At 40.7% G+C, this 13,150-nt stretch overlaps 1 protein-coding gene across 6 annotated transcripts in view; it reads left to right on the top strand.

Moving 5' to 3' along the window:
• The window catches only part of DISP1 (dispatched RND transporter family member 1), a 92,116-nt gene that overhangs the window by 49,653 nt on the left and 29,313 nt on the right, over positions 1–13,150 (top strand). For all 6 annotated transcript variants that reach the window (XM_075413050.1, XM_075413052.1, XM_075413053.1 and 3 more), the window contains one exon: positions 6,793–7,329. In XM_075413050.1, the coding sequence (XP_075269165.1) occupies positions 6,793–7,329 (537 nt within the window). The remainder of the gene's footprint in view (positions 1–6,792; positions 7,330–13,150) is intronic.

Below are 13,150 nucleotides of genomic sequence, written 5' to 3' on the forward strand. Positions count from 1 at the left end.
CTTTAAAGGTTTTCAAATATTGCTTTCAAATTTGGGCGGAAAACAAAAGATCTGCTTCTAAACAGATGCCCGAGAGGTTTCTTAACCTCTTATGTGACACTAACACAGCTTGGATGATGGTAGGCATAGCTGGAGCTGTGTCCTAAAGAGTATTGCTTTTGTGTCCCTTTACAGCTGTAATAATGTAAAAGTTGATCCCACAGCACAATGAAGTAAAAACCTGTGGAACTTTCAATGTGAGTAACTGCTTTTACATCCAGAAAGAGACATATTTGGTTTTCTGCGCTCCATGTAAGCAGGATTAGAGCTATTTTGGATCAGAATATTTCAATTACAGAAACTTAAATATTTTTCATATGGTAATGGAAAGTCAGTAAGTTGTGTAAATAAGATTTAGTGTGATGAGTGTCCCGGCTGTAAGCAATGCTTGGGTTTTTTCTAACAGCTTTCCATGCTTCTAAACTGTGCTGAGGTATCCCTGCTTTTCAGAATGATGCACCTTTTTTCCCTGAAGTAGTTTGTTCTAATATTTCTGTTTGTAGCTGTATCTCTTCCCTAAACTCTGAGTATATGAAGCTTTTTCGGCTTTTCTTAATACATTTTTTCCATTTTGCCTACAAATATATGCTTAATTTTTTTATATATAAAATTTTGGGATCATACAAAACTTCTGGAAGAGATTTTTCAGGGCTCCTTGTTGTTTTTATATCTATAGTTTAATGATATTTATTACGAATTCTGACTGTGAAAAAGACTTTGTAGTTAAAGCACTGCAATTGATTTCTGTAAATGGACTGCTGCTGCTGTTTTACTGTTTGTGCCAGGAGAAGTAACTTCAGCTTAAAAGCAAAGCAGAATTTATTTCTGAAGTTCTGGAGAATACTGTCCCACCCTTTGCAGTCTTTCCCAGATCCCTCACCCCACAGCTGTGGCTGGTGGGTCAGTTCGCATGCCAGCTTGGCAGCCCTGGTTCACTAGGGCCTGTCTGTGGCATGATCTGTGGTCCTGGCACGGTGACATCTGGAAACTCCCTGTCACAGGAATCGCAGTTCCCGAGCCAGCCTGGGATGCAGGAAATGAGCTCGTGGGGTCTCGGGTTTGGGACGGGACAGCTTCGCAGCCTCTCGGGCTGCGGAGAGGGGTGGCAGGGCTGGCTGGCTTTTGAAACCCTTGCTACAAAATGGAGGAGGGGAAATTTCCCTGCTGAAAATCTCTTCTGCTTCAGAATTGTCTTCTAACTACTATGGCATGGTAAAAGGACTTAGATTGCTGAAAATCTGCTCGTTAACAGGGAGACATTAATTGAGGAAATGGGGGGCGTTTATAGACGGTGCAGAGAATAATCTGACCATAATGGCATTTCTCAAAAACAGGAGCTACAAAAGTGAAGCAGTTGCACTGAAAAGTATATAACCTGAACAGCTGTGCTGATACAATATGATTTAGAGAATCTTACTGAAGATGAAATATGTACTTTTAAAATATACTTTAAATACTTGAAGTGGAAGGGACAGGGAAGGCTTGTTCTAGTAAGCATCTGTATTTTGTATAGTGAAACCTTTTCAGGGGAGACCTAGTGGTTAACAGCTGAAATGGAAAAGCAAGAATCAGGGTATTGAGAGAAACCAAGCACCACATACGAACGCATAGGAGTAAGAGCTAGAGAATTTGAAAAATGTCTAGCTGAGAGCCAAAGTGGAAATCAACAACCATAAAACATTAAAAAGCTGCCTGACTTGCTAAAGACCATTGCAATGATAGATAACTAGACGTCTCCCATAAAACCCAGTATCAAACACCAGGCACCACCTGTTACTTGTGCGAACAATGAGAAAGAGCAAAGATGCAAAGAATTTTGGTGCTGTGAAGGAGGAGAAAGCCCTCTGTAAGAATGGCTGTGCACTGGCTGGCACAGCAAACGAAGTCTGGAGAGGATGTAACTGAGTTTATAGATTGAGACCGTGTAACCTATTTGCCACATTAAAAACCTTTAGCGTCTTAAGGGACTATAAGTCCATGATAATATTTCATCTGGAAGGACACTTAATAGGTAGCACTGGGCTTGTTAAATGTTAGTTATTCAAGAATGCCCTACTTCTAGAATCCAGCTGTTTCAGATGAACTTTTGACATGAAAAGACATTTTTGTTACTTCAGACATCATGTTCATCTCAGAACCATGGTGCTTTGTAGCTGACGGGTCTGCAAGGTCCAGAAAACCTGGACTGGTTCAGCCGGCTGAGTGGCACTGTGCTGACTACAGCTGAAAAGCTTTAGGTAACTTTTAAATTAAATTTGAGAATTAAATTTGAGTTTTGTTCTACCTTAAATGAAAAACATCAAGTCTTATAACCAGGTGATTTTAGTGCAAGGTACAAATCTATGGGATTTTAATTTTTTTTTTCTTGTATGGCTAAAACAACCCTCAACACTTGGCTGTTTTCTGTCATCTTCTAAAGATCTATAAATTATCTATACTAGTGTACTAGGTTATACTAAATTTCCACTACATCATTCCCTCTTGAATTTGCACTTCTGTCATTCTCAATTGCAGGCATTATGAGTCCAGATGGAATTTGTTGAACCAATGTTTTTTTAAGTCTGTTTTTTTAAAAAAAAAACTTTGAAGCAAAGAAAAGTTCTTTCAGTTACAGCCAAAGGAACAGGTGAACTTAATCCAAGTCTAAAAAGAACACGCTAGTTAGGGAACACCAAATCCTACGTAGTTTCAGTGTGGTACAGCATTACTTTATTTCCTGAAGGGCTTGCAGTGCAGATGGCAGATGTCTGCTGGGTAAGCTGCGTTCATTGTTAGCTCCACAAATAATAGAGGGATTACTTCATAAAACTGTCACTAAGTAACATTGCCTCTGCAGATCGTGGTACTTTCCAGATATGACACCCTTCCAAGCTGTTTTGAACTGCATGGCTCAAGTGCTTTCTTAGCAGTTACTGTTATCAAGTGTGCAGTAATTAGATAATTCTAATTTTCTTTCCTTAGCAGTCCAGCTGGCATAATTGCTAAGCAGATGTTAATATTTAAAAAGCAGTGTGTCCAGCTAGAGGTATACCTGAGTGTGATGTATTAGGTAGACATGTAGGTTAACACTTTTTCTAATTGTGTTTAATCTTCTGTTAAGTAGGGCTGTCTATATTAAAACCTATATTATCTAAAACCTTATTACTCAGAATACCTGTCCATTGCTTCAAAGCCTTCAGATGTAAATTGGAATAAGTCTGAAAACCCCCACTATTGGAGAATACTGAATCCTAAAGCATTCTGAGGAATGCAACAAAAACAAACTTTCAGCATTGAAAGAATTCAGAATTCTCAAAGACTACCTTTTCAGAAATTCTTATTTTTAGATTTTTTCATGATGAACAGGTTCTTTGATTTCCCATGTCCATGTGTTATTAAAGTCTCACTGTGCTTTTACTTGTTGCATTTTAACTGGCTTATTTGTGCATTCTCTAAAGGAGAGATTGTCAGTTAACCGTTTCCTTGGGCCATTATTACATCTCTCAGTAAGTTCCTAGTCACTGCAATTGCGTCAGAGGAGACAAAATATAGCAGGGAGATAAGAATACAATCTAAGACTATATTTTGGTGTGACAGGTGAACTTTTGCTGTTAGTGGTGTTGTGGCCACTTGTGTAGAGGATGACACAAATGAAGTACCATAGTACAAAGTTTTTAACACCCTCAAACATGAGTGAAGCAAAACTCGGGTAACATTAAACTTGTGAAGTGACATCAACCATCTTACATTTGTTAAAAAAAAAATAAAAGCTGCCAAACCAAATAAAAATGTACAGCCTAACTTGTATTTTAGAGAATTGGTTTGAGTCCCAGTTCTTCTTAGCTGTGACTGAGTAAAAAACTTACTCAGATAGCTACCTTAAGTATGCAAAGTAGTCTTGCTTTCTTTAATAAGCCATTGAAAGAGCTTCAAGGTAAGCAGGTGCTTCCATTGCCATGCTCAAAGACTCTATGAAAATGGACAGAACTCAATAGTTTCTCAAGGCTTAGGAAGAAAGAAAGAAAGAAAATCAGCTTGCTCTGTTAGAATTTTTATAGCTTGAGATATTTCATGAATAACCTGTTCGAAAGGAGAACAAAGGCAGAATTATGTGTTGTGGTACTGATGATGATGATCTTTGGCTTTTCTTTGAATTTACTAGTTTCTAAAGAGTTATTCTGAAGATTGTGTTTAAACACAAAGTCATGTAGGTAGATGTTACATCTGTTGAAAATAAAGTATTTTATCCTTGATCATATTAAATGGAAGCTGCTGGACTGTCTGGAACAGAAGTTGTAATTCCTGTGTTGGTGTTCACGAGGGGCACAGAAGGTCCCAAGCCTGTGTGTCTGTGCTGGGATTGCCCAGCTTCTGCAGGTGCAAGTTAGCGTGCATCTCTGGCATATGTCTGCCTGGCGCGTAAACGCGTGGTTTCCTTTAGAAAGTGATTTGAAACAGCTACTGAAAACTGCGTCGTGTTATCTCAATTGCTGCACACACTGGGTTTAAAGCAAAAGGATGGTGCATCTGTCTTCTTAAAGGGCTAGATATCTGCAGCATCTCCATACCTCGTTTTCAATTATGGTGGTAGCCTGTGGAACTGTAACTTCGATCAGTCTACAGCAGTCTCAAGCGATATGGATGTATCAGACTAAGTTAGAAACAGAGGTGTAGCAACATCACCATGCAGCTCATCTCTTATAGGAGTGAATATGAAAATAAGCAGTCAGAAATTCCTAAAATGCTGCCAGGCAACTGGAGAGGAGCTTCCTCTGCCTTGATGTCCAGCTCTCTGTCCGCTTCAGCAGGCTTTGAAGTTGCCAACGGTGCGAGAGAAAACCGGACCGTTCAAACCCAGCAGCATTTCACGTAACTAACAGGTCTCTTCAGACTGAAACCAAGTTTAGCCACCCACTTGAATTTACTCTCTGTGCTCAGCAGAGTCCTCCATGGCTTGACTTGCCTGGGCCAGGGGAGGGGGTGCTGCCAGGAATGTGTGGAATTGGAGGCTGGAAAAAATATGCTTGTTGAGCAGCGTATTCTGTTGAGCGGTTATCTAAATGAAAGTGATTTCCCAGGGCATCTGGCTCTGCACATGATCTAGAACAAATAGCAGAGGATTAATTTTCGTTTCAGAAGTAAAGGATTTAGCTATGTCTAGGGGAGGTGCTGCACGGGGGGGCTGTCGGGGGTAGCATTCCACTCTGCAAAGCACTTTCTGCTCAGAATTAGCATTCAGGCAATTAAATAGCTCAGCTGGCTGGGCAGGCTTAGCTCTCTGAGCACTCAGCAGAGGTATAGGGGAAGAAAACGGGTTAGAAATTTCCTCACTTATCTGTCTTAATCTGTATGTTGTGTCTTTCTGTGAAGTTCAGTGTCTGTAATGCAAGCCCTGCAATTCGGACTTGGAATGTTGTTGATTAAGTTCAGTATCAAAAAGGTAATATGAAGTTAGGCAAAGCAGTTGTAATTAACTGATTCTGGTTTTTAAGCAAGTGTTGATTTATTCTTCTAAATAGTACATAATGGGTTCTTTCTTCCTCCTCCTCCTGTCTCCTCCTCCCTCCTCCCCATGTAACTTGGGAAACAAATTCTTATCTAAGTGTGATGTTTGACCTTTTGTGTTATTTATCAAAATAATAATCTCCAACTTATTTTCAAAGCTTATTAAAACACTATTCTGTTAACATGGGGGAGACTGGCTGCTGCGAGCACCTCATACAAGTTTTGATTTTGAGTCAAACTCTTCAGTCACCATTCCAGTGTTAATAGTTTTCACTTATTTACGTTTTGCTTGAAAAAAACCAAGAAGAACTTTAGAAGAAAATCTTTAATATCCTTTATTCACAGCACAGTGCATTTCTTAACTGCCTTTAGAATACGTGTCACTCGGAAGCGAGAGCTTCTCAATTGGCAGTAATTGAATCCTGGGATTATATTTTTTTTTAAGCTTGGGAAAAGCACGTGATTGTATTCTATTGTAATAAAATCATAGAATCATTCAGGTTGGAAAAGACCTTTAAGATCAAGTCCAACTGTTAACCTAATGCTGCTAAGTCCACCACTAAACCATGTCGCTAGGCACCACATCTATGTGTCTTTTGAATACCTCTAGGGTATCTTTTTAGTATTCGTAATGGTTCATTCTGAGCTTCTGCTAAAGACCTAGTCTACCATCCAAAAATTTTGACAGATGTCTGCTGACGTAGCTTGATTTATTTAAATATGGCATTTTAAATTAATTTCTTCAAAAATACAAATATGCCTTGTTTTCAGTAGAAGCTGGAGATAGGAAAGGAAGTTACTGAAACCAGCACATTAGTGATGATTAAACATTCTCTACTGTGTGGTCCTGTCTTCTGCTGGCTTTCAAAGCACACAAGCAATTGCAGTGCATGGTGTGGATGGTTACACAGTTTATACCAGAACAGTCACTATTTATGAAAACAGGTTACTTAGTCTTGTGCAAAATGATGTTGTTCCCATGCATCTCGACCATTACTTGTTAGCTGTGATGCAGAGACTGTCAAATACCTATTCATTTGACTTAAATTTTGGTTTAATCACTGAGCATTTATGTAACTTCACTCTTAGCTTTTTGTTGAACAAGTGAAAGTCCTTCAAAACATTCCTGACAGCATGTGTGTTGACTTCTTTCCATTTTCCTGTGTTGTTAAAGATGAGAGAGGAGCTTTGCTCATTTTAATCTAAAGTTATTTCTGAGCATCTGAAAACACTGCAGATCTGTAAACTTTGCTTTATTTGTTTCTTCAGGAGCATTGCGTATCCATCAAGAACTTGGAGCATGGCTATGAGCAATGTTAGTGACTCTGTGGTTCTGAGCAATGGCAGCATCTTGTCAAATGCTACTGGTCCAGGTATCATTGCAGCTAGTGACGGAGACGTCGCAGTACAACAACTCCCATCTAAGGAAACACCAAGAACAAAAGCGAGTCCAAATGGCTGCCTGCAACTTAATGGTACAATCAAACCATCCTTTCTGCCTTTAGACAACCAAAGAACTCAGCAGATGTTGTCACAATGCTGCCACCCTTGTCCATACCATCATTCTTTAAGTAGCCATAATAGCAAGCAAGAATGTCATTCAGTGGTTGGCAGCTCAGCACCATCTCCTATGACTTCGTGCTGCATGCAGCCACATACTGAGTATTCAGCATCTATTTGCCAAAAACACACCCCCATTTATCAGCCTGCCTGCTGTCTTCAGCCCTCCCCATCCTTCTGCCTTCACCATCAGTGGCCTGAACATTTTCAGCATCAGCCTGTGCAGCAACATATAGCCAGGATAAGGTAAGAAGATTGTATTGCTTGTTAGTTCTCAGTATGGGTAACCTTTTTCATAACTGTTTCATTTTCTTACAAAAGCAGAAGATCGAAAAGAAAGATGAACCACATTTCTTCCCTGGTGTTTTTACAAGTTAATCTGATGCATTACCAACTTTTTTTCTTTCAGAAGAAACCAAGTCTGGAAACTAGTTTTGCTGTGCTACGTGAATATTCCCGAAGTGAATTAGTTCTTTCAGAGGAGGGGAGGGAGGGGGAAGGGCTGTTTTTTCTTGGGGATTGTTTGGAAGTTCATTAACTCTTTTAGAAGACACAGTGTACGCCTATATTGTGTGAAACAAACCAATTCAGAGATAGCTAAGAAAACACTGAAAAAAATGGTATGTCTGAATAGTCTAATCAAAACCTGTATTTCCTGAAAAAGATGCGTTGAAAAATACTTTCAACAATTCTAGTCATAAGTGGCTTTTCTTTGTCAGGTCAGCTGGTTCAGTGAGTTGTCCCCATGTCTTCTGAGTGTATGTTTCTGCTAAACTTCAGAGTTGTGCTTGGATTCAGAAATTTTGGATTGTTCCAGGTTTTAATCCTGTTTATCCTCCACTTCATCTGAACTTGCCTCTTTGTATCTGTTAGCTTTGGTGTTCCAGTGGCAGTAGTCCCAGCTACAAGGAGCAACAATCACAAGGAAAATCTTCTGCAACCTGCTGGTCCTGGGCAAAATCAGTCAGTCCAAGAGGCAATTTCTGAAAATCAAATTTGCTTTTGCAGTAAGACAATACTAAGCTTTTATGCAAGGTGGTTTTTTTTTTCTGGGTTGCAATGGAGGCAACCTGGATGAACTTTCACTGGGATAATAAAAGCTACCCTTTTCCCTGCCGTCCAACATCTGCATCCTTGCTTGAAAACTTGGAGCTACAAGTATTTCTCAGTCAGTTGTAATGATTTTGTCTTGATGAAATGCATGAACTAATTTTAAACTCAGAAGATCAGACTGGGACAAGTATGTAATGTGGAAAAAGTCAAAGTGAATAAAGCTTTTATTCCTTAAGGTGAAAGCAGATGAAAATAAGGATAATAATACAAACTGCAAATCAGCTTTCCCCTGCCAGTTACTTCTCTTATAAGTGGAAAAAATCGTAGTTGTTGGAGCTGCTTACAATCAGACATGTTTTTTCCACCACATACTCTATTTAAATGTTAAGTAAAGATGAAAACTTTTATATGATTTTGTATGCAAAGGCATGCAGGAGGTTGAGCCATTACAGAATCAGTCAGTCGTACTTCTCAAACTGTCACAGAATCACAGAATAGTAGGGGTTGGAAGGGACATCTGTGGGTCATCTAGTCCAACCCTCCTGCTGAAGCAGGGTCACCTACAGCAGGCTGCACAGGACCTTGTCCAGGCGGGTCTTGAATATCTCCAGAGAAGGAGACTCTACAACCTCCCTGGGCAGCCTGTTCCAGTGCTCCATCACCCTCAGAGTGAAGTTCTTCCTCATGTTCAGCTGGAACTTCCTGTGCCTCAGTTTGTGCCCATTGCCCCTTGTCCTGTCACTGGGCACCACTGAAAAGAGCTTGGCCCCATCCTCCTGACACCCACCCTTCAGATATTTATAAGCATTTATTAGGTCCCCTCGCAGCCTTCTCTTCTTCAGGCTGAACAAGCCCAGTTCCCTCAGCCTCTCCTCGTAGGTGAGATGTTCCAGTCCCCTCATCATCCTTGTAGCCCTCCGCTGGACTCTCTCCAGTAGCTCTTCATCTTTCTTGAACTGGGGAGCCCAGAACTGGACAGAGTACTCCAGATGGGGCCTCACCAGGGCAGTGTAGAGGGGAAGGAGAACCTCCCTCGTCCTGCTGGCCACACTCTTCTTGATGCACTCCAGGATTCCATTGGCTTTCTTGGCAGCCAGGGCACACTGCTGGCTCATGGTTAACCCGTCGTCCACCAGGACACCCAGGTCCCTCTCTGCAGAGCTGCACTCCAGCAGGTCCGTCCCAAGCCTGTACTGGTGCATGGGGTTGTTCCTCCCCAGGTGGAGGACCCTGCATTTGCCTTTGTTGAACCTCATCAGGTTCCTCTCTGCCCAGCTCTCCAGCCTATCCAGGTCACGCTGAATGGCAGCACAGCCTTCTAGTGTGTCTACCACACCTCCCAGTTTGGTGTCATCAGCAAACTTGCTGAGGGTACATTCTAACTCTTCATCCAGGTTGTTGATGAAGAAGTTAAACAAGACTGGGCCCAGTACTGACCCCTGGGGGACACCACTAGTTACCAGCCTCCAACTAGACTCAGCACCGCTGATGACAACCCTCTGAGTTCTGCCATTCAGCCAGTTCTCTATCCACTTCACCGACCACTCATCCAGCCCACACTTTCTCAGCTTCCCTAGGAGGATATCATGGGAGACTGTGTCGAAAGCCTTGCTGAAGTCCAGGTAGACAACATCCACGGCTCTCCCTTCGTCTACCCAGCCAGTCATGTCATCGTAGAAAGCTATCGGATTGGTCAGGCATGATTTCCCCTTGGTGAATCCATGCTGACTACTCCTGATAACCTTCTTTTCTTCCACTTGCTTCATGATGGCCTCCAGGATAAGCTGCTCCATCACCTTTCCCGGGATGGAGGTGAGGCTGACCGGCCTGTAAATGGGTCAAAATGGGTGCACAAATCTTACAGTTTTTCTCCCTGCGCAGCAGTACTGTTGGACTTCATCTGTAATCCATAGTCTTGACAAAGGGAAAAAATGTGATCCATAATCTGTGTTTCTGTTCTTAGTCTAGAAAAAAGAACAGTGAAAAGCTCTTCCAGATATAGTAAAATAATGTTTTCCATAGCACTTCACAAATACGAAGACTTTGTTTGAACTGCTCTGATTGGTATCTTGAGCCAAGATGCTTTTTTTGGTCTTGTGCTTCCTCACCATGGTGTACACTTGTACATAAATGTAGGTCAATTGTAAATAATGATTTATGGTAAATGTTTGTCTTGCTGTTAGCAGTCAAAATAAGGATACAATGTGACCTTTAAAGCACCTGTGCTTATTAACTCCAACTGTATGTGTCAGCATGCTTTACATATGTGTCAAGTGGTTACTGTTTCATTTCTGAACTTCCTCGATAAGGCAACTGAATTTTCTCAGCACAAAAGATACTTGCACTATGCCTCACAGGTCAGCAAATTAAATGAATCCATCTTCTAAAAGCCAGCTAGCTTCTGTTTGCTGTTACCTGCTCTTTTAGCTCTAAACACGTGGTAAATAGGACTCGGGTCCCATGCTGTGTTGGGGAAGCTGGGCTTCTTGTATGCATTTTAAGTCCTTAAACTGTCCATGGCTGCATTAATGGACAGTGCATCTATCTGACTGTATTAATTGTGTTATTAGCATGGAACCAAATAATTCTCTTCTCTCTGAATGTTCTGCCAGGTGTGTCTAAATGTTATAGTATATAGATGGTAAAACCAGGGAGCAACTGGATGTGACCTTGCAGCTGAATGGATACATGCTCAGGAAGAAGCAAACTGTCTCGTTGGTAGTTACTTTGCAGTGCTAAAGAGAATAGGTGATACATGTCTATTCACTTTTTACATGCTCAGATAATTTTCTGTACACAGAAGAGTAACACTTAGGTATGTGATATTTTTACATGATCTCTGTTCCACACTTATTTTATTATATTTTGAGCCTGTGATCTGCACCACAGATTCTTCTCTAGATATTTTTCTTACAAGGCTAACTGGAAATCGTCCAGTTTTATAACATGCATATTTTAATAGGGTTATTTAGAATGCAGGTTCTCATCCAATACGTTAATTAAATTCAGTGTGTAGTCAAACTGCCTTTCATTTTGATTCTTAATATTTTTAAAAATTGCATTCAGATATTGTTATAGTTTCAAGTTTGGGGGGGGGGGGGGGGGGGGGAACGTGTGATTAGATAGAGGAGGATGAACACTGCTCACAAACTGTGTCGCTGATGCTTACAGCTCTGGGCAGGTAACCAATTGTTTCAGCCTGACAGGTTTTCTCAGGTTTTGAAGCCCAAGGCTTAACATTTGTCAGTGACCTAACATTAAAGGAATGTGGCTCTGGTATATCATTGCAAATTGGAGTGTATAAAGAAGACAGATTGAAATAGTACCACACTTGTCCTGTGCTCTTAAAGCTGGCTGGATCTGGAATTTTGTAGTGTATTCAGCTTTGAAGTTTAAACTAAATTACACAGAAATGCAATCTATACTGCATAACTTCAATGTCTGGGCAACTGGTAATTTTTTAGATTGATGAAAAAGGCTTGTAGCGTAAAAGAAAATACTTCTAGTAGTTGGTGGTTTACAACGTGATTGGCAAAAAATTCATTTGTAAAGGTAGGTAAAATAGGTCAACTGTTGGTCGTAATGGTTCTGATGATTTTTAAATATTTTCTGAGGTTGGAAGATGTTGAGCAAAGTTTTTTATGTTATTATGTGGACATATTTAAGATGTAATTAATTTAAACATGTTCACACCTTTTTTCAGTGAGCATAATATCTTGACCGCACAGACACTGGCTGGGAAATTCCAGCTGCCTCTCCATATCAGAATGCGATTGGCCAGGAGCTTGATTTGCATTCTGACAAGCAGTTTCTAAACTTCCCTGTTTGGAGTGTGGTATGGGTAGCTCTTCTTTTCAGGTACTGTTGGAAGATTATTTTTTTTTTTCCCCCACCCTGCCCCTTTGGAGGGCTCATGTTGAAGTAACCTTTTTAGACTGAAAGCACTTAGGTATCTTAAGAAAACTGTGGGGCTTGGAGCCACTGGGAAGGTGGGTAGTTACTGCCCCTGCTTTGCTACCATCTGTTTCTGTAATCATCAGCAGCCTTCAGTGAGTAGGCAGTAGAAGTGAGGAAAAGGAACCAAGTAGGGCTGTTAATCTGAAGAAGTGGAAGTACTGTGAAGACTGATGCTTGACAGCTGGAAGCACGGAGTTAGGAGTCACTAGGGAAGAGTAAAACTGTGCAGTGTAGCAGCATGTTTAGTGGGATGAAAGGACAATAAAATAAGTAATGAAGGTTGCATATTCTAGCAGAACTAAACATTGTAGTAAAGAAATGGAAAACCAGAAAGCTCTTAAAATTGTTTCTGGTATTTTTCAAAATCTATTATCTATACAGGAATGTATGCATATAAAATAGGACCAGAAGAGGAGAACGTGCAGAGATCGCTCAGTAATTCATCTCAGGGTTGAGGAAAGTACAGGGTAACAGTGCTGTGTATGGCTGTTGTCTCTGGTACTAAATTGAATTGCTTCTCTCAGACTTGGGTGTGAACTTTTTAATTCGAAAACAGCAGTTCAAAGCTACCTGTATCTTTCCTAATCTTCATGCCAACTCTTTTGGAATCTCTCTTTGGTGATACAGTTTAGAAAACTTAGGTCTATGGACTGGGAGACAAAAGGTAGGGGAGAAGAGGTCAGGGAGCTGTGGAAGAACTGATGGTACTGCTGATGAAGAAACTGCTGCAAACTGCCAGTCTGTGTAGTGCTTGCACTTCTGCAATATCAAACCAATAAATACATACGAGTACTCTTTGCTCAGCATAGACCTGTTCTGTATCACCTACCATTATTTACATGTCAAGACTATACTATTAATGCTTTTGGCTAAAGCAGGTAAGTAAAGAGGACTTGTCCTGAAAAGCATCTGAATTCTCTCTGGTAAAAAAAGACAGGATAAAAGGACATATGGGATCATATATCTGTGATCATGCAGTCATCTCAAGCTAGAACATGAAAATACAATCGGTTGAAAGCCTCACAGAATCAGTGGTTTGGCTAAGATTTAAGACTTT

Source organism: Opisthocomus hoazin, chromosome 2, assembly GCF_030867145.1.
Source record: "Opisthocomus hoazin isolate bOpiHoa1 chromosome 2, bOpiHoa1.hap1, whole genome shotgun sequence".
Classification (NCBI taxonomy): Eukaryota; Metazoa; Chordata; class Aves; order Opisthocomiformes; family Opisthocomidae; genus Opisthocomus; species Opisthocomus hoazin.